Source organism: Prinia subflava, chromosome 1 (genome assembly GCF_021018805.1).
Source record: "Prinia subflava isolate CZ2003 ecotype Zambia chromosome 1, Cam_Psub_1.2, whole genome shotgun sequence".
Taxonomy (NCBI): domain Eukaryota; kingdom Metazoa; phylum Chordata; class Aves; order Passeriformes; family Cisticolidae; genus Prinia; species Prinia subflava.
In genome coordinates, this window is record NC_086247.1 from 51,829,299 (window position 1) to 51,850,970 (window position 21,672).

Here is a 21,672-nt window from a genome sequence, read left to right on the forward strand (position 1 = left end):
TAGCTATTTAATTGCATACTTAAATGCGTAATTTCCCCTAAAGCTAAGTGGCCTTAATCTTTTGCAGAGTGTTAGTTATTAAGACTTTCTGCGGGTAACAATTGATATTGCTAAGGTTGTCTTCCACTTTTATTTTTAGGGGTAGTTTGTTAAATTTTTCAATTGAATTATCTGAAGTGTGTATTCTGAATTTTTTTTTTTTACTTTTCTCTCTGTCTTTAAGAAGCCATTCCCACTTTGCAGATCAGCTGTATATCAGAATGGTGGTTTTACCAGAGAAAGATATAGAGGAAAATTACCATATTTGTTATGATACCGTGTGTTTTCTGAGATGGTTTGTTTCATGGTGAAAAATATCCCCAAAGTCACTTATTTCTAACCACCTTTGATGAATGAATCAGGAGTCAGTGTTTCCCACGGGTGAAACTTAGTTACTCAGTGTAGAAAAGTTCCTGCCAGTGGGGGAACCCCTGGTTCTGTGGGCAACCAGGCAAGCAACTTGCTGAAGTGGAGGCAGTAATTCTTGGCCCCTCCTGTGTTTCTGCAGATTGAGGAGTATGTAACACCTCTTGGAGCACAGAATTGTTGCCTCCTCAGAAGCAAAAGATTCTTGACCATGAGTAACTTACTTGAGTGCCAGACAGGAACTATTCATTTGGCTTTCGCAGAATCTTCAACAATTCAGAGTCTTTTAGGTAAAAGAAATGAGGTTGATTGAAAACTGGCTGAACATCAAGGCCAGAAGGGTGGTGATTAGTGGCACCAAGTTTATTTGGAGGCCAGTAACTGCCTGTGTACCTTGGAGCAATACTGAGTCCACTCCTGTTTAATACCTGCCTTAGTGGCTGGGGTAGAGTGTACCATCGGGAGGTTCCCTAATGACACGGATCTGGGGTTCTGAGGAGTGAGTGGTGCATCAGAGAGCTGTGCTGCCATCCAGAGGAACCTCACCGTGTTGGAAAAATGGGCTCATGAGAGTCTCGTGTAGTTCAACAAAGGGAAGTGCAATGTCCTGCAGCAGATAAGGAACAACCATCCAAGCAGCAGTGCAGGCTGGGATCTGACCAGCTGGGAAAACAGCTTTGCAGAAAAGGCCCCGGATGATGGTGAACAACAGCAGCTTGATCAATGAGCCCTTGCTACAGACAAGGCCAGTGGTGTCCCAGGCTGCATCAGGAGAAATGTTGCCAGCAGGTTCAGGGAGGTGATCCTTTGCCTCTGCTCAGCACTGGAGTGCTGGGTCCAATTCTGGGCTCCCCAGTACAGGAGAGACATTGACATAATGGAGGGAGTGCAGGGAAGGGCCAGGAAGATGACAAAGAGCCTGGAAAAGCAAAGGCTCAGGGGAGTCTTGTTGCATAAAAATACCTGAGGGGAGGTTGTGAAGAGGACAGAGCTGGGCTCTTGTCAGTTGTGCTCAGTGACAGGACCAGAGGCAATAGGCACACAGTGAAACACAGGAAGTTCCCTCTGAACAGCAGGGAACATGTTTTTTCACTGTGAGGATGACCAAGCAGTGGCACAGTTTATCTGAGGAAGCTTTGGAGTCTCTGTCCTTGGAGATAATTCAAAAGCTTTCTGAGCATGGTCCTGGGCAGCTGGCTCTGGGCATCCCTGCTTGAGCAGGGTAGGTTGAACAAGATGATCTCCAGAGGTCACTTCCAACCTCAACCATTCTGTGATCTGTGAAAAGCACATGAAGAAGAGTATCATGTCACATAATAGTGAAAGTTGGTTTCTCTTTCCGAGACAAATAAATAAAACCCAGCTCCCTAGGAATGTTTTCTATTCAAAGTTTCTCTATACTTCTAGGAAAAAAGTCATATTGCCCTGTGTTCTGATGTACTGTTAACATTTCTGGCATTAGAATAACCTAAAATACAGTGCGTGGTGCTTCTGTTCTAAGGGACAGTTGTGGCATCACATCACAAAATCAACTTCAGCTTAGTAAAAGCATTGCTCTTAAAAATATTTTTATATATGTGAAATAGGAACTTGTTACTATTTAGCAATTGATTCCTCAACTGTCTGTGCAGGGTATTGTCCTTTAGAAAGAGTCAGGTTATACAGGAATTAAGCACAGTAGGTGAGGTTTTCAAAATTTAAAGTACATTACTTCTATTAGATATAAATGATAATTGTATTTTTACCTGCCTAAAGAGAGAGAGCTGTAAAGGGAGGGGAGAACTTTGATTTCATGGCCTTCGGTTTTCTCTTAAAAAGCTTAATTCTAGTGAGAAGTTTTGTTGTGTGTTTAAGGTAGGTTTTATTCTTTTTTCATTTGTAAAGAGGTGACTGATGAACAGAACTCGCTCATCCTGAAGTGTGACAAGTGTCTAATCAGTGTTCAATTAATTTTCGCTTTCCTTACTCTAGATTCTGAAGAAGCTCCATCTGTGAATCCCTCCAGTGTAGATGGGAATGTTGATTCAGAAGCAGAAAAGGACTCCGTAGCAAACAACAGCAAACAAACCGTCCCTAGTAAGGCACCACTTCCATCTGCTCTAGATGAGTATGAGTTCAAAGATGATGATGAAGATGAAATGAAAAAAATGATTGATGACAAACATATTCTTAGAAAAGACCCAAGGAAAGAAGATGAGGCTGAAGTTGAGAAGACCAGCTTATTTGTGAAACAAGAAAAAGTTGTCTTTTCAAAATCATTCAAAAATAAAAAGCAGAAACCCTCTAGAGTTCTGTATTCAAGTTCTGAAAGTTCAGATGAAGAAATACTTCAGGACAAGAAAATGGTCTCTCCTTGCTCTGTTTCAGAGACATCAAATTCTGATGTCAGAGTGAAGAAAGAATACGTGGTTACAAACGAACACAAGCAAAAGGGCAAAGTTAAAAGGAAAGTAAAAAATCAGAGCAAAAATAAAGAGAATCAAGAAGTAAAGCAAGAAAAAGAAAATGCTAGAGTAACAAATATAGCTACTTCTGGGTTAGATTCTTTAGATAAAGCTAGAGAGGAAGAAACCTTTAAGAAGTCTTTCACCTCAAAAGAAGATTCTTCTTTACAACTGTTTCATATCACCGCTGGAAAATCTCCAAAGCATCCCTGTGGGTTAAGTGAGAAGCAGTCAACACCATTGAAGCAAGAGAACACCAAAACTTGCTTATCACCAGGAGGTTCTGAAATAACATTGCAGTCTGAATTAGTTCGGTATGATCACAACACTGATTCTGATTATCTAGTAGAAAGTTCTAGTGGCAAATCTTGCAAGCACAAAGAAAAAAGCAAGCATCATCAAAAGGATTTTCACTTAGAATTTGGTGAAAAATCTAGTCCTAAAACTAAAGAGGACGATAATAGCTCAACATTTGAGAATTCAGAATATACTTTGAGAAAAATAGACAAGGAAGGTAAAACACTTAAAAAGCATAAATTAAAGCACAAAGAAAGAGAAAAGGAAAAGCACAAAAAGGAACAGGATGGTGAGAGGGAGAAACACAAACATAAAGATAATGCTAAAGAGGTTCAAAGAAATATTGAGTTTGACAGAGAATTTTGGAAAGAGAACTTTTTCAAAAGTGATGAAAATGATGATACGTTCATAAATACGGAACATGAATCTCTTTCTTCAGACAGAAAATCAAAGCTAGAAAAAACTGTGGCAAAAGAGGATAAGTTAGTTAAGGAGAGACAGGTCCAGAAAGAGAGAAGTATTAAAGATGAGAGAGAAAAAGAGAAGAACAAAAAGGAAAATGAGAAGTTTCTCAAGGATGAAAAAATTAAAGATACAAAAGAAGAAAAGGAAGTTACGCTTACAGATAAAGGAATTGAATTGTTCTGTTTTGGTGTTAAAGATGAGGCAGCCAGCGTGCATGTAATAGAAAGAGAAACAGACACTGAAAAGCAGGAAAAGAGTGTAAAGGAAAATAAAGAAAAGACAGAAAAGCGATTCTCAGTCAAAGAAAAAGATGTTGAAAAGATAGAAAGAAAACATGGAGAAAAAGAGAAAAAGTTAAAGCATGAATACAAAATGGAGAAAGAAAAAGCAGAAGTAAATGAAAATACAGAGAAAATAAAGTCCAGTTGTCAGCAAGCAGAAAGGTGCCATAAGGAAAATGATAAAGTAAAAAGCATGGGTGCTCTGAAAAAAGTTGATGACAAGGAAAGAAATAAAGAAAAAACTGATAAGAAGCATGATAAAGAAAAAGCCGATAAAGAGAGACATTGGGCTGAAAGCAAAGAAAAACACTGTACTGAAAGAAAAGTCAAACAGTCTGAAAAAGAATCTGAATATACTAAATTAGAAAAAAATAGAACTAAAGAAAAGGAATTTGAAAAAAAAGATAAATCCAAAGACAAGGAGACCTCATCATTATCAAGCTCAAAACACATGCAAGAGGAAAGGAGGTGCACTATTGCCGAAAGTAATAAAACAGTTCATGACAAACTGTCATCTTTGAAAGAAAAACCAAAAGATGATTTGTTGAAAACTCCAGATGGTAGAGAGAAAGATAAAAAAGATAAAGATATAGACAGATACAAAGAGAGAGACAAGCATAAAGATAAACTGCATCAGAATAGTTTGCTTAAACTAAAACTTGAACATGAGAAACTTAAGCCTAAACCAGCTCCTGCACCGAAGGACGCTCGGCCTAAAGAAAAAAGACTAGTCAACGATGATTTAATGCAAACTAGTTTTGAAAGAATGCTTAGCCTTAAAGATCTGGAAATAGAGCAGTGGCATAGAAAGCATAAAGAAAAAATAAAACAGAAAGAGAAGGAACGTTTGAGAAACCGCACTTGTTCAGAACATAACAAAATGAAGGAAAAACCCAAACACTCATTAGCTGAAGTAAAAGGCAAAGAACTGATTCGTTCAAAAAGTTCAGAGTTGCCAGATGTTTGTATGAAGGAAAGACAGCAGAAAGATGCTACAAGTAACAGATCACAGTCAGTAGATACGAGAAGTGTCAGTGTTGCAAAGTCTTCATTGGCTTTGGATAATTTAAATAGATCCCCCAAATCAGAGAGTGAAAAGATGGGGCTGAGCTCCAGGTCAGTGTCCATGGTTTCTGTTGCAAGCTCTGAGGATTCCTGCCATACCACAATAACTACTCCAAGGCCTGTAATCGAATATGATTCAGACTTTATGCCAGAAGGTTCTGATTCCCAAATGTCTTTTTCACAGTCACCATTTTTGGCAAGTGCCAAATCACCAGCCCTTGTGGAAAAAGAGGCTGATGGTCTGGCTGAGTTGCCAGATCGCATTAAGCCACCTTTCACGAACAGGCTCCCACAGATGTATGTTAGATCAGCGTCTGCTGAAGATGTTAAGTTGGTTTTAAATGAGTGTAGGCCTATTATAGAGGCTCGAAGATGTAGCATGCCTGCTGCAGTTTCTGAACACAGCAAACAGCCTCGAACATCAGAAGAAAACAACCAGAACGCTCTGCCATCAGTTCAGACTTACAGCAGCACTTCTCCTAAACCAGAACTACTGTGCAGCACACTTGAAAGAGATTTCCAAAGCAGTGTCACTGTTCTGCAGTCAAACTTCACATCATCTCCAAACAGAACTGTTAGCAACAAGCAGGCCACAATGGGGACAAATACCATTAAAGATAGTGCTCAGACGAGCCCTTCAGAAGGCTCTAACATGCATTTAGAGCCATGTAGTCAAAGTGGTGTGACTCAGCAAACCAAAGTGTGGGATGTGCCTTTTGACAGACTTAATTCATTAAACAATGACTTTAACAGCTCAGGTTGTGGTGTATCAGAGCAAGATGCTAAAAGCATAGCAGTGCATAATTCTGAGAGCAGGACATTAAAAGAGCAACACGTGTCTGAGTTTTTTCCTCAGCACCCTGAAATTAAGGGAAGTTCCAGTTCTCAAGAATCTGCATCATTTTTGCCTTCACAGTCACCTTGTTCTTTACCTGTCCAGCCACTTCCAGTTGTGTCAAAGCATGTTTCTTTACCAGGCATTATCAGTCAAGAGTCATCATTTGTACAGCAGCAAAATCTAGTTCAGACTACAACTTCTGCTTTGGAGACAGATGCTGCTAGTTCCAGAGAGCTGGAAAATGCTTTCTTCCCTTCACACATTAAGACTGATGGACCCATAGCTGTATATTCTGAGAGCTCTGCGAAAGATATTTCACAGAGCTATGAAAGGGTGAATGATTTACCAATGGTACCATTAGAGAAAGATACTCCTGAAAGTGATAGCAGTTCACACTTAAATGTAAATTCATACTCACTTGGTAAAGTTGTTTGTGAGAATACCCTGAGAGAAGTGGATGGTAACACAGCAGATACTTCAGATATTAGAAATGAAAAAGACCAACAAGAAAAGTTAATCTCTGTGCATGTTGTTGATAGTAAGGCCAATGCTGAGCTTTGTGAACTAAGTTCAGGAATGTCAAAGGGAATTACAAATGAATTGGTTAATAAAAGCCCCTGCACTGCAGACAGAGAAAATGTGTTGGCAGATGATCCACCACAATACTCCTCTCTCTCCAATTTGGAAAATAGTTCACAACAGATTACACAGGAAGAGGTGCATAAATACAGCCAAATAGTTAAAGTAGAAGAGGAAGTTGCTGAGGATCAGAAGATGGAACAGCAGGAAGTACCTCAAAGAATCACAAGGAACAGGGCAAATTTGCTTGCTAACCAGGGCAAACAGAATCCTCTTGGCTGTACACAAACAGCAGAAAAAGAGTCTGAATCATCAGCATCTATGAAGGCAAGAATTAGATTAACTGAAGATGATGATGCTCAGGTACATCATCCACGTAAAAGGAAGGTGTCACGCGTGCCTCAGCCTGTGCAAGCAAACCCTTCTTTGCTGCAGGCCAAGGAGAAGACCCAGCAGTCACTGGCAGCTATTGTTGATTCTTTGAAACTTGAAGAGATTCAGCCATACAGTTCCGAGAGAGCAAACCCCTATTTTGAATACTTGCACATAAGGAAGAAAATAGAAGAGAAGCGTAAATTGCTGTGCAGTGTTATTCCTCAGGCACCTCAATATTACGATGAATACGTGACCTTCAATGGCTCCTACCTGCTGGATGGCAATCCCCTGAGCAAGATATGCATCCCAACTGTAAGTCACATGGTCTTTCAATATGCAATGCAATGAAAGGCATGTTTTGGTTTTATTTTCATAACTTCCATATTCTTCCTAACTTGCTTCTGAATATTCTGCTGCAAACAGTAAGTTGACATATGTCAAATTAATATTGATGAATAGCAGCATGTTTCAAAGCCCCATTCACTGGAAATACAAACAGTGGTTTCACAGTCACTATAAGACAAACCATGTGTGACACCTGTCAGGGGCACACAGACAAATACTATATTTCAAAGTATGTAAAGCCTACTCTTTCAGAAGTGAAGTCAATTAGTGAGAGCTTCTCTGAATTTCTGCTATCAATAATTTCATTAAAACTAATTAGTCAAAGCTGTTTCCTTTGGAGGGGGGTAGACGTGTAGTGCTTCAAAATACAAAGTCCGTCACCAAGTGTTTTAAGAAGGAGAGTGCCTGCCAGCTATCTCAAAAGCACCAGGTATAATCTGCTGTGTCCTGGCTTTTATAATCCATCAGTCCAAAGTGCTCATAATTTTATTAAATAATGTCAAGGTTTTTTCTTTTTACTGAAGAACATCTGTAGTTCAGAGACACTTGTTTAGATCTAAACTCTCCATTTCTGAATGGACAAATTATCATGTCAGATCATCTAAGATAACTCACCCTTACTGGAGAGTAAAAAGCTTTAGCTTTTTCCAGTAGAGTTGGGGATATTTTGATGAAGTGATGAATAAAAGTTTGATATGTAAATTTAAAATGTTTGTTTCATTACAGAGCTAGTCTTAATCCCTGTACAAGCTGGTTGTTCTCATTTTTTTGGAATTAGTAGGCCAGTTATAGTCTGAGGAAAGATGTGGGTAACCAGGGTGTATGGTAAGCTTTGCCACAATGTACCAGGCTGTCAGCCTTCCCATGCCTACAGATCTTTCTCAGTAGCTGTTGCAGCATCTGTAACATCTTTATCGCTGGAGGCTTAGATTTCACTTTTTTTAAGCTGCTGCTAGCCAAGTACATACCGTTTCCAAGCTACAACTTACTGCTTTGGCATCACACTTCAGTGCTTAATTTGGGATAAGGGGAAGGTAGAGAAGCATGGCATATATTTTTCCCTGGCCCATCTCCTACCTGAGCAATAGAATTCAGTTCCCTGTCATAAATGGCAGTGTGTGTAGACGCCATAAGGAGGGCAGAGTTTTTGACTTGATGTTAAAGCACTGCCTTATGATTCCTTCCTGTCTCTGTTGCTGTGTATAACGGGGAGTCTTCAGTTAATGAAAATAAATTTAGGTATTGAAGAGCAAAATCTTGGGTAACAGGTTCAGAAAATACCAGAGATGGATGTGTGCTTCCTGTGCTCAGTGGCTTTTAATTAATTGGTGAAAAGAAAAGCCTCTTTAAAACAAGTTGATAAAAATGTAAGTATGTAATTGAAGGATTACAGTTACTGATTGTCTCATTTAGACTTCTGGTTTGTTTCCTTACATATACATGTTCTGATGGTAATGATGTTTTAAACAGTCAGTTGTTTTGTATATACTTTGATGGTCTTGGTAATACTCTACAGATGTAGAGAGAACAGGTGAAACTTTTTATTTCAGGCTCCTGGAAGCAAAAGGAATTTGGAGAAGCCAAAATAAATTATTAGGAAATTACTAGTTATTTTCGTTAGAATTAAATTGTAAGAAAAAGCATGAGTTTTGTTCTAAATAAGAAGGTACTCTAAGCAATTCAGTTTTGTTTGTCTGAAAAATCTCCAATGACTATGTGCTTTATTTAATTACTGTCACTTTTGTAAATGTACAATTTTGATAAAACTTTTCATGTTTCCTTTCAGAAAAAATACATCATTTAAAAAGTTAGTAATAGTTCAGTTTTAAGTTATCAGCAGAATTCGCTTGTGTAAACAGTTAAATTTGTCACCATTGAAAATCACAATCATAATAATTCTTGTTGCAAATACCATGAAAAAAGAGTATTTCTAAACCAAGGATCACTTCATTCTCAGAAATTAGTATTTGTTTATTATACACATTGTCCAACAAAGTGAAAAAAAAGGCTAGGCTTAATCTCTCTGAAATGGTGAAATATTAATAGTGTGTTGTCGTGCCTGTAATCCAGAATTTAATAAGCAACTGTAAAATTACCTTTTTGTTGAGTTTTACAGTTGTTTCACTTCGATTCTCTACTGATTCTGTTGAACAAATTTTTGCCTCATCAATTTACATAGAGAGAAAGTAGATACTCTTTCTTTAATTATTCCCGTGTTACAGATACCTTTGTGTAGGTCTGTATGAAGCCCAGATATTTGGCTCTGAGACTCGTAATGGTTGGTGTACCATACTGTTCTCTGCATTGGAATTTTAATGATGTGCTGTAGTTTATCTGATGAACTTCAAACATGCTGTAGGTGGGAACCAGGAGATAGTGTGCTAAAACCTTGTTTCCACAGCCTTGTTTATATATTGTAATTTACAACCCAGATCACCTAAGGCTGTGAGAGTATTCACATATGAATTATGGCTTCCCTCTCACCAGTACAAATGCAAAACATAAGGTAGGAGACATCAGGTCAGTTCAAAATGGAGGGAAACAAATCTGAATCTTCTAACGGTAAATTTCAATTGTACTCAGCTCTGTTGTCTTTTAGATTGTTCCATATTCTACAGGGTCCAGTCATCTTCATCTGTATTGTCTCCTGAGAGGAGGTACCAGGATGATTCACTGCCAGCCTCCAATGGCTGTCTAGTAGATGGCTATCTAGTATCTAGCAGATGTGTTTCTAGTAAAAGGGATTCTGTCTGGTCTCCCTGGAACTGCTGTAGAAACTCAAGTGGTAAAATCTAATTTTAGGGGTATTACCAGAAACTTCTTTTCAAAATGCATGGAATAGAGCATTAGAGCAGGCCAGTTGTTGGGGTGACACAGAAGAGTGGAGGTTTGTAGCAGGCACAAGTGGGTTTTGAAGGCTTATAGAGTGGAGAGTTGATGCTCTTGTTGTAGTTGTTTTGAAGCATGCAAAGCCTGCAGGAAAGTTGCTGATGGATTTTGAGATGGGGAGAGCACAACTTGAACATGAACTCTGTCCAATCAAACCTGCTCTAATGGCTGGCTCCAAGTGAGGTGGAGCAGAGGCACAAGACCAAGTTCTGTCTGGCTTTTCTGGGTCATTTCTAAGACTGGGAACAGAGATTTCTCTGAAGCAAGCAGGGCCCTTTTGTTTCCCTCTCTTTTGTATCTTAAGAAAATAGTTTAATATTTTGATTATGCAAAAAACAGAGGGCACCTTTTTTTTGTAGTGTTCAGTTTCATGCTCTGTTCTTGCAAGTCCAACCTATCTGTTTGTATTTTCCCTACACAGTTTTTTGTGTTCTCTTTAGTAACATTTTGTTTGACTAGATGATAAGAGTGGCTTCTCTGGCTGTTCCTCCCTCAAAACCTTTAAGTTAGACTTTATGATCTCAAAGAAACCAATTTCCTTTGTCGGAATCCAGTGCTGGTTCACAAGCTGGGATTTCCAGCAGATGGTGTATGACTGCCCAGATCCTGTGTTCAGACTCCTAAGGGTCTGAGGCTCACTCTTCCCAAGTTTCCAAGAAGAGAGGAAAAACCAGATCATTCCATAAATGACTGTAACCAAACTTAGTATTTAGCTGTGCATTTTGGCAGGTGGTGCTGGGCTGAACGGGAGTGAAGAGTTTATGGATGTGTCCAGTGGCAGTAGGGATCCCTGGGGTCACGGAGACCTGTCAGTGTCACACGAGTCGAACGTGATCTGTGTTCAGAGCTGAACATAGTCCGCTGAAACAGAATTCTACACATTTAAATGAAAATCCACACAGCTCTGCTGTCTAGATGATCAGCTCCTTCTCAGATTATTTCTGTGATGTTGATTCTTATTTCTGTTGCACAATTAAACAGTCTGTAAATTTAAGGGAATAACATTTTATGATATTTGAAATTTAGGAACAGGACAAGGGTGAATGGCTTCAAACTGAGAGAGGGCAGGTTTAGATTAGGTATTAGGAAAAAATTCTTCACTGTAAGAGTGGTGAGACACTGGAGCAGATTGCCAAGAGAAACTGTGGCTGCCCGTCCCTGGAAGCGTTCAGTGCCAAATTGGATGGGCCCTTCAGTAACCTGGTCTAGTGGGTGGCATCCCTGCACATGTCAGGGGGCTTGGAACTTGATGACCCCTAAGGTCCCTTCCTACCCAGACCATTCTGTTATTCTGTGAAATTGTTCAGGTGATATGGATGCTTGCCAGCTCTGAAATTTTTATTTCTGGAAAATGTAGTTGCATAAACACAAAACTTATTTATAGACAGATTCTCTAGCTTGCTTCTTTTCTGTGTGCTTTTCTGTAAGCAAAAGAACAGAGATTTTGGGGCATGTTTTGGGTTTATTAAAATTAAAGCTTGATATTACTTAGAGCATCGTCTTATTTTATTGAAAGGCTGTAACAAGACTATTGTACTGTACCATAAATGCAAAATTTTCAGGAAAAACTAGACCATAGGGTGTATATTTGTTTTTAATACTGATGTTTTACACAAAATAGCATATGCCATAAATATTACTGGTTTGAGAGCCAAACTGTTTTCACTTAAAAAAATCAAGTGTATCCTGTTCTGTAGTTTGAAATGTGAAAGAGTTGAATGTCGTTTTATACCATATAATAACTTAAGGAATGAACTGCAATCAGTTATGCATATTATGTTCTATAATTCTAGAGATATTGGCTAACTTCCAGTTGGGGAAAATTTGTCCTGAAATAATTATCCAATATAATAATAATTCAACCATCTCTGGTAAATAAATCACTTTCTTACTGGAATGTATAGGTGCGAGATTGATTCTAATAATCTAGTTTAATCTACTACAGTGTGTCTGTATTTCCATAATGGATTTATTAATTCTTGACAGTTGAAGGATCTGTTTTATTGAAAAGAGTTATTTATCTTTGTGTTAGGTACAAGGTAGGGTATAGCAACTGCAGGTATGTGTTTGACCTGTGGTTGTTGAGTATCAGTGGTAGTAGATAGTGTTTCGTGTAGTTTGAATGGGTCTTTCCAAAGCTCTTAGATCTGGCAGATGTTAAAACCCGTGCTGAACTGTCAGATAGAACTGACATAAAGAAAAGTAAACTTTGGGTGGAGCCTTAAAGCTTCCAAGATTTTTATTAGGTACTTCTCAAAAAGCATCTGATTTCTGCAGTTGCCAGGAGGGCTCCAGGTGCCTTGTCAGTGTTATTATACAGCTCAGACCAGACAGTAAATGACCAGTAATTCTGGTCATTTACTATAATTGACTGAAGATGCAAAATGTTTATTGTACAGAAAATCAGTAACAGCATTGATATGTCACTCAAGTCTACTTGATTTTTTAAAATTATTTTCTTTTTAAGGAATAAGTTTTTTAAAAAAATTTGTTTGAATAACTGACAGGAAGAAATGGTTTTTCAGGGTATTGTCTGGGTCTCTAGTCTACTTTTTGTGCTTGCTTGTGTTCTGCATGATTGCAAGATTGAGAGTGTGGTTGGTTATCTTTGTGCAGCATAAAATGCTGTTGCCATTGTGTGAATATATCAAGTGGTTTGGAGGTTTTTAGCAATACTTTTCTTTTTTTCACTTTGCTCTTGCATTTTGCTAGGCAGTTGTTAACTTCTCAAAATGAACAGCTGTGCTTTAAAGAGTCTTTAAAACTGAAAGCAAGTTGTATTCTTACTGTATTCTACAGTATAGCCTTTTAAAAAGAGCAGCTATGGAATGCTGATAATGACTGGTTAAAAGCACTAAACAGCTTGAAATGCTGTTTTCACTTAGATATATTAATTTTTTGGTATGGAATCCTTAAAACCTTTTACTGCAAACACATTGAATTCACATAATTAATGGAAAGTAAAAAGCGCATGTTTTTCTTAAAAATGTCCTGCGTATTGTTTCTTGAGGGTTTTTTTTAGTAGATCACATAAGCAATGCTAAACATGTTAAATACATAATCACTATACTATTTATAAAACTTTTTTACACAGATTACACCACCTCCATCACTGTCAGACCCACTTAAGGAACTATTTAAACAACAGGAGGTTGTAAGGATGAAACTACGTTTACAGCACAGTATTGAAAGGGTAAGACTAATTTGTATATGTCCTGGATTTAAGCTTTAGGATTTTTGCCTTTTCAAGGAACAGACTGCATTTTTCTCAATTTAACAATGTTTAGAAGTAATCTTTCTATCCAAATTTATTAATTGGAGAGGCTTCTAAGTGGGGGGTGGGGGGGAATGGTTTGAACAGCTTTTAGCAGAACCCTCAAGTTGGTAAGACAGCAGCTTTTTCCTGTTAATTGCTCTGAGTTGTGTCCCAGATTTATCCTAGAGGCAATGGGAAGGAAGCCTCACACTGTAGTTTTGAAAGCTAATTATGGTTGTAGACTTCAGAACCAAATTGGCTGAGTTAAAAGAATTGAAGACATAGTAAATTCTGTATTGAGAGGAGACCTGTGTGGCTCTAAGACTAAAATATATTTGGCATTATTCTGCTCAGAAACTCAGTAAAATTATATTAGAACTACATCTATAGGCATCACTGATTTTGAGCACAGAAACAGAGAAAGTATTCCTGGTTTAGGAGTATGGTTTATTTTTAGGTTGCCCTTTTTCCTTGGTAGCCTAGCTTTAGCTGCCAGCACCATGAGCCAGGTAGCTTGTGGGCACAGGCAGGACTCATTTCTGACACTGAGGTATCATAAGGATTTCCACACAGTTGCACAAGGAGCTGCCACATCAAACCCAGTATGATGCTTTTTCAATTGACAGTTCCAATGTGACTTAACAAACCCAGCTGAGAGAGGGATTTTGCTTGAATTTTGTATTTCAGTGAAAAATATAAAACCAAGAAGCACAAAGATTGTAAACATGGTTCAAGTTCTGACTGAAAATAAGTTGCAATAAAAACATTGTGGCCAGCAGGGTGAGGGAGGTGATTCTGTGCCTCTACTCTGTTCTGGTGAGATGCCCTCCCCTAGAGTGCTGCATCCAGCCCTGGGGTCCCCAGCAGGAGGAGGACATGGAGCTGCTGGAGTGAGTCCAGAGGAGGGCCATGAAACTGATGGGAGGGCTGGAGCACCTCTCCTGTGGAGAACAGACTGAGAAAGCTGGGGCTGGTCAGCCTGGAGAAGAGAAGGCTCCAGGGAAACTTCATTGGGGCATTTTAGTATTTAAAGGGGCTTATATAAAAGAGGGAAAGTGACTTTTAACACAGGCAAATAGTAATAAGACAAGGGGAGGGTACAATTGTAAACCAGAAGAGGAGAGATTTAGATTAGTTATTAAGAAGGAATTCTTTACTGTGAGGGTGGTGAGGCACTGGCACAGGTTGCCCAGAGAAGCTGTGGCTGCCCCGTCTCTGGCAGCGTTCAAGGCCAGTGTGGTTGGAGCCCTGAGCACACTGGTCTAGTGGAAGGTGTTCTTGCCCACAGCTGGCAGTTTTAACTAGATAATCTTTAAGGTCCCTTCCAGCCCAGACTCTATGATTCTAACCAAAGGAAATGTGTCCCTTTTCCTGTTTCCTGAAAAAGGGCAAATATAATATTATAATCCACCTTCTTTTATTTTGATAAAAATTAGAGCCATTTTATTTCAGAGCAGTAAACACATACAAGCGTTCTTCTATGTCTTAAAATATTGTGCATATTCATAGTTATTTTGCTTCTATGGGTTGTTCTTCAAATGAAATCTGCCTTATGCAACTGTGAGTCAAGATTTGTCAAGTGAGTTGTATTTTTCTTGTCTCAGTTTAGGAAAGAATATTTCTGCAGCAGTAAATTTATGGAGTTACTGCATGTTGTTTAAAAAAAATTATCCTGCGAATAATATTTTTGCTTCACTTTGCTTGGCCACTGTGCCTGGACTAAAAGGCTTCATGCAGTTAACATCCACAAATCTGTGTCACAATTCTGTGCCCCTCCTACCTTTGATCTTTCACCACCCTCATTTACCAGAACTTGCCTCAGTAAGTGGGAGCATTCAGCCATCATTGGAGGCTGGGGCTAAGGAGAAGGTGTTTTCAGTTCTGACATCCATGGGACACTCATTAAATTGAAATTGACATTAAATTGACACATCATTAAATTGAAATTTTGGATTTGATTAGAAGAACAACCCCTCCTACCTAACTTCAGCAGCCCATTGCTCACACTGTTCAAAAGTGTGAGCCCTAAAAAGAAATGTTTAGATTAGTGGACATTTTTATGAATCCTTAGCTTACTAAATGTGTATTTATATGTTGATATTTTAATTAGGAAAAGCTTATTGTCTCTAATGAGCAAGAGGTTCTACGTGTTCACTACCGAGCAGCCAGGACCTTGGCTAATCAAACTCTGCCCTTCAGTGCCTGCACTGTGCTGCTGGATGCTGAGGTGTACAACATCCCTCTGGATGCTCAGGTAAAGATTTGTCCTTCACAGCTTCAGACAAAAAGGTCTGGCTAGCCTGGCTCAAGCATTTGGAGAGAATTCTGTTCCCATAGCAAAAGGGTCATTGATTTGCCTGGAATTAAGACTATGCCCACTATAGGTTGTTACTTATATTTGGCCTCAATTGGGTGTTCAGTAGTAGGAGGATATGGGGGTGTGTACATGGTTTTTCTGGTTTTGTACTATGTCTGGTTTTCTTGCACCGCCAGGAATTATGAGATGGATAAAATAAGCAAATTCCTCTGCTGATTTTGTTATAAAGAACAGATTTCAGTTGTAAACAGAACATGTTTTTGAAGCTTACAAATACAGCTTAAACAAGAGCAAAGAAATTATTAGCATAGAAGATCGCATCTATCAGTAATCTGGATAATTGGAATGCAGTAGTTCGTGAAGTGATGAAATTTGGAAATGTTTTATGGATGTATCCACATTTTACTTTCTTCCTCTGTACAAGGCAGTTACTAGAACTGTACTATAAAAACCAGATGATCAACAGTGAAATGTTGAATGCTACCAGATGAAATAACATTTTTCAAAATTACTTCAGGCACCATATGACTTACTTGTGCCATGTTATTTACATGTTCAGTGCGGGTATTTAGTCCTGATTAAAACAAAATAAGCAATGTGCTTCACAATCTGTGCGTGTTGTATGGATTGTCACTCAAAAGTTGGCTGCAGCTGTATCTCTAAGAGAAAATAATCTCATGGTGTTGGTATTCTGTGGACAGCTTTTCCAACTAACAAACATGGAACCAGCATTTCACACCTGTTACAGTGACTGTGAGGAGCACATAATGGAAGGAGGAAATGTTCTGGGTGTAATAAAAGTGTTGATGCTTTGGATGTTGGGCATTTTAAAATGAAACACATAGATTTCCAACATATGGGAGATTTTACATTAGTTCTGGAGCCCTTTGTAGAATTATTACATCTTCCAGTGTTTCCTCAGTCAGTTACTGCATTTCTCCCTGGTCTTTAAAAAACTAGAGCTGTGCCCAATGAGGTGATTCAGCAGGAGGACAGCAGTTCATGGAGAATGTATTATTGTCTCATTTTAAGCTTCATGCAGATAAATTTTTAAAGCATCATTTAAATTTACGTCATTTCCTTAGTACTTCAAACTGACAGGGCAAAAATGTTTCTCTTCCAAAATTCTGAATATCCTTTGCTCTATTTCTGCTCCAATTCATAGGCCTTGAGCTTTTTAGAGATGAGGAATACATGAGTTGTGCACATAACTGCATTTTTGTAGTTAACATTTTACAATTTGTTTTAAGTGAGCTGATTCTGTATTTGAATTCTGTGAAATGAAAGCAATCTTTGTTAGGGGAGAAGTTGAGATGTTGTATGTCCCCCCAGTATTCCCATTTGTTTTGACCATCTGTAGAATACCAAGAGGAGTAATAAAATGCCTCTCATTTCCCCTCACTACTTCAACAGCTTTATGTTTCAGTCTGTGGTAATTTTTCTTAGGAAATTACATTGCATATAATGTTCAGCAAATTATGAAATAAATTTTTTAATGCTATTGAAATCAATGTTTTATACTGCCAACTTGATAATTTGATTTAAAATTGTTTAATGGGAAGAACATAGATGCATAAGAAAACATCGTCTGGTAATGCATTCTGCCATTTTCTTGTTACCCCATTAGCAAATACTAATTTTGTTCTCTAAAAAGGTCAATCTTTGTACATTTGGTTGGGTTTCTTTTTTTTCTTCCTGCTACAGTGTACAAATTCCTGCAGTGTCATCTTTTTTCCCTGAAAGAGGAACAGCAGCATGTTGTATTTAGTGGTGATTATTTAAACGATTGGCATATTCTGGCTTTGGGACTATGTATAGAGTATATCTAGTTTCTCACGGTGGGTAGATGTGACATTCCAAATACCTATTAAATAGTTGGAATTAAAAAAAAAAATTTAATTAAGCAGGACATAAGACAGGTCTGCTCGCTTTTTTTAATCTTCTTTTGGGGATTGTGATAGCAAAATATTTTTTAACTGCATTCAATATTTGTGTAGTCAGTTAAATCAGGCTGCATACGTTTTCCTTTATTAATGTTTTTACTTTTCCCTGAGCAATATTGATTTGTTACTGAATTTTAAAGAGAAAAAAAGAGAGACAATAATTTTGTGGAAGGATCTGCCTTCTAATAGTTAAGGATTAAAGGTATAAATCTTTAAGCCTCCCACTCTAAATTCAAAACCAGAGCACAATAAATAGCTTGAAGGAATCTGAAAATATCCATTTTTAGTGAGCAGCTGGCTCACAGTGGAAGTGTTGGTCAGCATTTATACTTTTATATACCTTTGTACTTTGAATCTGTTTTTCCATGGGAAGCAGTGGTTGTGGGATTGTTTATGTCCCACAGAGCAGGCTTTGTGTTTTAAAGTATGTTTAAGATTGAATCATCAAGTTTGAATAAATTTTTGCTTTTTGCAGACTGATGACAGCAAAACGTCGGTGAGGGATCGATTTAATGCAAGACAGTTCATGTCATGGCTGCAGGACGTTGATGATAAGTTTGACAAATTAAAGGTATACTCCTTGGTCTTCCCACTTTAAAAAACCCCATAATGTCATTATGAGGATGAGATGAATAAATAGTAGATTTTTCTGCAATATCATGGGCTTTTATGGGGGCAACACGAAGGCCTATCACTATAGAAATAGCCTGACTTTTGCTGCCATGTAGTGTAATGGAATATTCTGCAAATTTCTAAGTACATACTGGGGAAATTATTTACTATCGCAGAGAGGCTCTTAGAGATACTTCCTGTGTTCAGACTTGTTGCAATAATATTTCTTCAAATATTTCAACAACTTCTTTTTTGATTCTAAACCAGACGTGCCTTTTGATGAGGCAGCAGCACGAAGCAGCAGCGCTGAACGCAGTGCAGAGACTGGAGTGGCAGCTGAAACTGCAAGAGCTTGATCCTGCTACATACAAATCTATCAGCATTTATGAAATTCAGGAGTTTTATGTTCCTCTTGTTGATGTTAATGATGACTTTGAACTGACACCCATATGACAACCAGCACTGTCTGGCTCGCCCCTCCCTGCGGGCAGCTTGAGACTGAGGTGCAGTGATGCACAAAGGTGTTTTTCTTTTGAGACAGAGCACTTAATTCTGTGGAGCACTACCTTTCTCAATAATTCAGGTGTTCCTACAGAGAAGTGTGGCACAGAGACTTGCTCAAACACAGAAGATGTATGCAAATTTTAAATTCAGATTCCCAGTTAACTGCTGTTATCTGTATTTTAAAATTGCCTGTAGCTTTAGAGCTTATTGCTGAAAAAGATGACAAAACCTGGTGAGTTTACAGCGCTGGAAGCTGTTAATAACTAAAACATCCACCAAAAAGCAAATGATACTTAAAATCTGCTATAAAGCTTTGTATTACAAAACTTCAGTAACAGTTGAACTCCCACAGAAGAATGACGAGAAAGCCTGTGGAAGAAAGTGTAAGACTTGGAGGAAATTAATCAATCTTCTTATGTTTTGTAAATTACTGTACAGATTTCTTTTTGGAAAAAGATGTAATATTGTCTTCATTTTTAAATAATTTATTTTATACATATTGTGCAAATGTAAATAGTCCTGTAATTAATGTTCAAACCTGTATAAAATAGATATTTTAACTGTAAAACTGTTTTTGTCTAATGTTTTATTGGACCAAAGTTGTCGTTTTTATTAAGTGTAGTGTGTTCCTGGTCGGCAGTTCCTTTTTGTATGGCATGCGTTTGATTTAGCTGCTTGTTTCATCACCATAACTGTAAAAGGATTGAACTGTATTGCATGCTCCACAGGACTCTGAACTCCTGCCCTTCAATAACTGATACCCAAACTGTTGTAATACTTACAAAATCATACTTCATACTAGTCTGCTGTTGTAATGCCATACCTATGACTTCCTATGCTGAAAATATTTTTGTGTAAAACAAAAACAACCCTTTTGCTCTTATATGGTGGTCTCGTAATAGAGCCTATTTTTTCCAACAAAATGCCTTTGAATTAAAATTCTTAAATTGTATATTGTCTATTTTAATATTAATCTATGGAAGGGATATGTAAATAGTTGTAAATATAATACTTAATAAATTTTATTGGTCATGTTATTAGTTGGAATTTCTTAATGTTGGAACACTTGACACATCAAGCCTTAGCATTCCTGGAATATATAAGGAGACTCAATGGAAAAGTTTAAAAAAATCTCCATGTTGTGAAATTTAATGCTTTTTCATTCTTAGTACTGTTAATGAGCAGACAGTTAATTATTTATTAGTAGGAGGTTACAGATATTCATGAAAAAGATTTGTTACCCTCCAGGCCATAAATTATTCAAGAATGCTTGGGATCTGATGTCTGTGAATTTATTTCTGAAGGAAATGAGGCTTGGGCAGGACAGCTGGTTACTCGAAATAAGAGATTTAAAACCCTTGGTTTGGACTGATTTTTAAAGACCAGGTGAGCTTCCACAGAAAGCTTATTCCTTGTGCTTGTGTGAATGTCCAGGGGGCATTTCCTGGGGCAGAGGGCGAACAGGCAGGGAACAAGAGACTGTGGACAGCAGGCTCCTTCCACCTGCACATCACTGCTGGTGCCAGTTTAGAATAATCAGTAACTCAAGCACAGTAACACCAATTAATATCTAGTTCCTGCCCTATCACTTTTTTTTTTCACTTTCAGTTTTGTTAGGTAGCTGTGAAAAGAGAAGTTTGCTCCTGTTTTTATTGCAGGAATATCTTCCTGACCTCATTCAGAATTGAAACTATTGAGGAAAAAGCAAATCTCTTGTCAAAGTTAAATACCCTCCTGAACGTAGCTGTAAAATCTTAAAATGCAGCAGAAACCTGTGTTACCTGCGTGAAAAGATGAGGAAAACTGGATGAAGCTGCAAGGTGGTAACGGTAAATGGGTACAAATTACTTCTGCCAATAATTACTGGAGTAGTAAAAAGTAACACAGTGACTGGAAGTGGCAGAAATATGAGACAGCAATAATTAAGAAGTTAGCAAAAAGAACAGAAAAGAAACTGGGTTGCAGAAGTGTTGGCTGCATTAGAAAGTAAGTGTGTGACAAAATACTTGGGATGGAGGAGACAAGAAAAATATTTTGGCAGGATCTTGTAAGGAGATCCGAAGACAGATGTTACTTAGCATTAGCCTCTGTCTTCTTTATACGGAGAAACGATTTCCCAGGATCAGGATCTATGCAAGAGAGTTCTTACAATCGCTACTTCTTAGTAAGTTTTATTGCTCCGAATGTTTCAATCCCATAGATAATGATCTCTTGGCTTCTCTGATTTGAATCCAGGGTTCCGTTTGTTTTTGTTTGGGGGATTTTTGTTGTTTGTTGGTTTGTTTGTTTGTTTCGAGTTTAGTCTGTGGGATGATACCTCGTGTTGTTTGAGGACACCGGGCTGTGGATTTCCCTTAACGGAGTGACGGGAGCTGGGAAGAAGGGATGAGAGGAGATGCGGTAGTAACTCCTTGGCAGATGTCCCTATTTCCCTCGCCAGGGTCTAGCTGCCTCCTGGGAAGCCCGAAAGCTACTCCGAATTTCTGGGTACCCAGCCAGGATCCTCTTGTGATTTTCTTTTAGGAACCAAAATTTTTACCTTGGTCCCTTGGAGCTTGGCACGTGGAAGGATGAAGCCGCGGCCGAGCCGTGTTCTAGAGGTCCTGGGAGAGGCTGTCCGGAAGCCCAGGGTCCCTTCCCAGTGGAGACGCCCGCTGCCCTCCCCCGGGCACCTGCACCTTCTCAGCCTTCGGGGAGGTTCATCGCGTTCCCCGCTGGCGCTTCCAGCGGCGCTGCCCCCCGGTTCCTTTTCTCCCGGTTTTCTCCCGCCTCCCTCCTCTGCTCCCCGCAGCGCCCGCTCGGCGCGACCCCCGCGCCCCGCTCCTCCCGCTCGGCTTTCCCGGGCTGCCTTTCCTGCCCACAGCCCCTCGAGTTTCTCCCTGCCCGCACTCGGGTTGCGGGGGGACATTCCCTCGTCCTCCCCTGAAGAAGCCCCTCCGGCGGCAGAGGCCTGGCCCTGCCCGCGCGTCCCGTCCCGTCGGCCACGGTCCGGCGGCAGCTCCCATCCCATCCACCGGCCCCTGCCTCCGCCTCCTCCTCCCGCCCCGCCCCGCGCAG

At 39.0% G+C, this 21,672-nt stretch overlaps 2 protein-coding genes across 4 annotated transcripts in view; one reads left to right on the forward strand and one right to left on the reverse strand.

The window, feature by feature from the left end:
- ANKRD12 (ankyrin repeat domain 12) overlaps positions 1–19,605 on the forward strand; it is a 58,691-nt gene extending 39,086 nt beyond the window's left edge. For both annotated transcript variants that reach the window (XM_063396420.1, XM_063396429.1), the window contains 5 exons: positions 2,377–7,061; positions 13,078–13,176; positions 15,350–15,493; positions 17,975–18,070; positions 18,379–19,605. In XM_063396420.1, coding sequence (XP_063252490.1) covers positions 2,377–7,061; positions 13,078–13,176; positions 15,350–15,493; positions 17,975–18,070; positions 18,379–18,564 — 5,210 coding nt within the window. In that variant the 3' untranslated portion in view covers positions 18,565–19,605. The remainder of the gene's footprint in view (positions 1–2,376; positions 7,062–13,077; positions 13,177–15,349; positions 15,494–17,974; positions 18,071–18,378) is intronic.
- LOC134550155 (keratin, type II cytoskeletal 2 epidermal-like) lies at positions 15–21,649 on the reverse strand. Of its 2 annotated transcripts, none has more exons than XM_063396541.1 (2): positions 21,155–21,649; positions 15–1,683 (listed from the first exon to the last, which is right to left on the reverse strand). In XM_063396541.1, exons 1-2 carry the CDS (start codon positions 21,623–21,625, stop codon positions 1,495–1,497), a joined length of 660 nt encoding a protein of 219 aa, XP_063252611.1. In that variant the 5' UTR covers positions 21,626–21,649; the 3' UTR covers positions 15–1,494. The 2 variants fall into 2 exon arrangements, with proteins under 2 accessions (XP_063252611.1, XP_063252619.1); XM_063396549.1 differs by lacking the exon at positions 15–1,683 and adding an exon at positions 19,913–20,987.
- Positions 21,650–21,672: the final 23 nt, after the last annotated feature.

Bases quoted from the DNA above. Each gene is read 5' to 3' on its own strand.
- LOC134550155 (XM_063396541.1), bottom strand. From the start codon at position 21,625: ATGGGATGGGAGCTGCCGCCGGACCGTGGCCGACGGGACGGGACGCGC. The intron at 1,684-21,154 runs GTAAAAATTTTG...TGCTTTTCACAG, and splicing joins CCAAGCTCCAAGGGACCAAG to ATCACAGAATGGTTGAGGTT.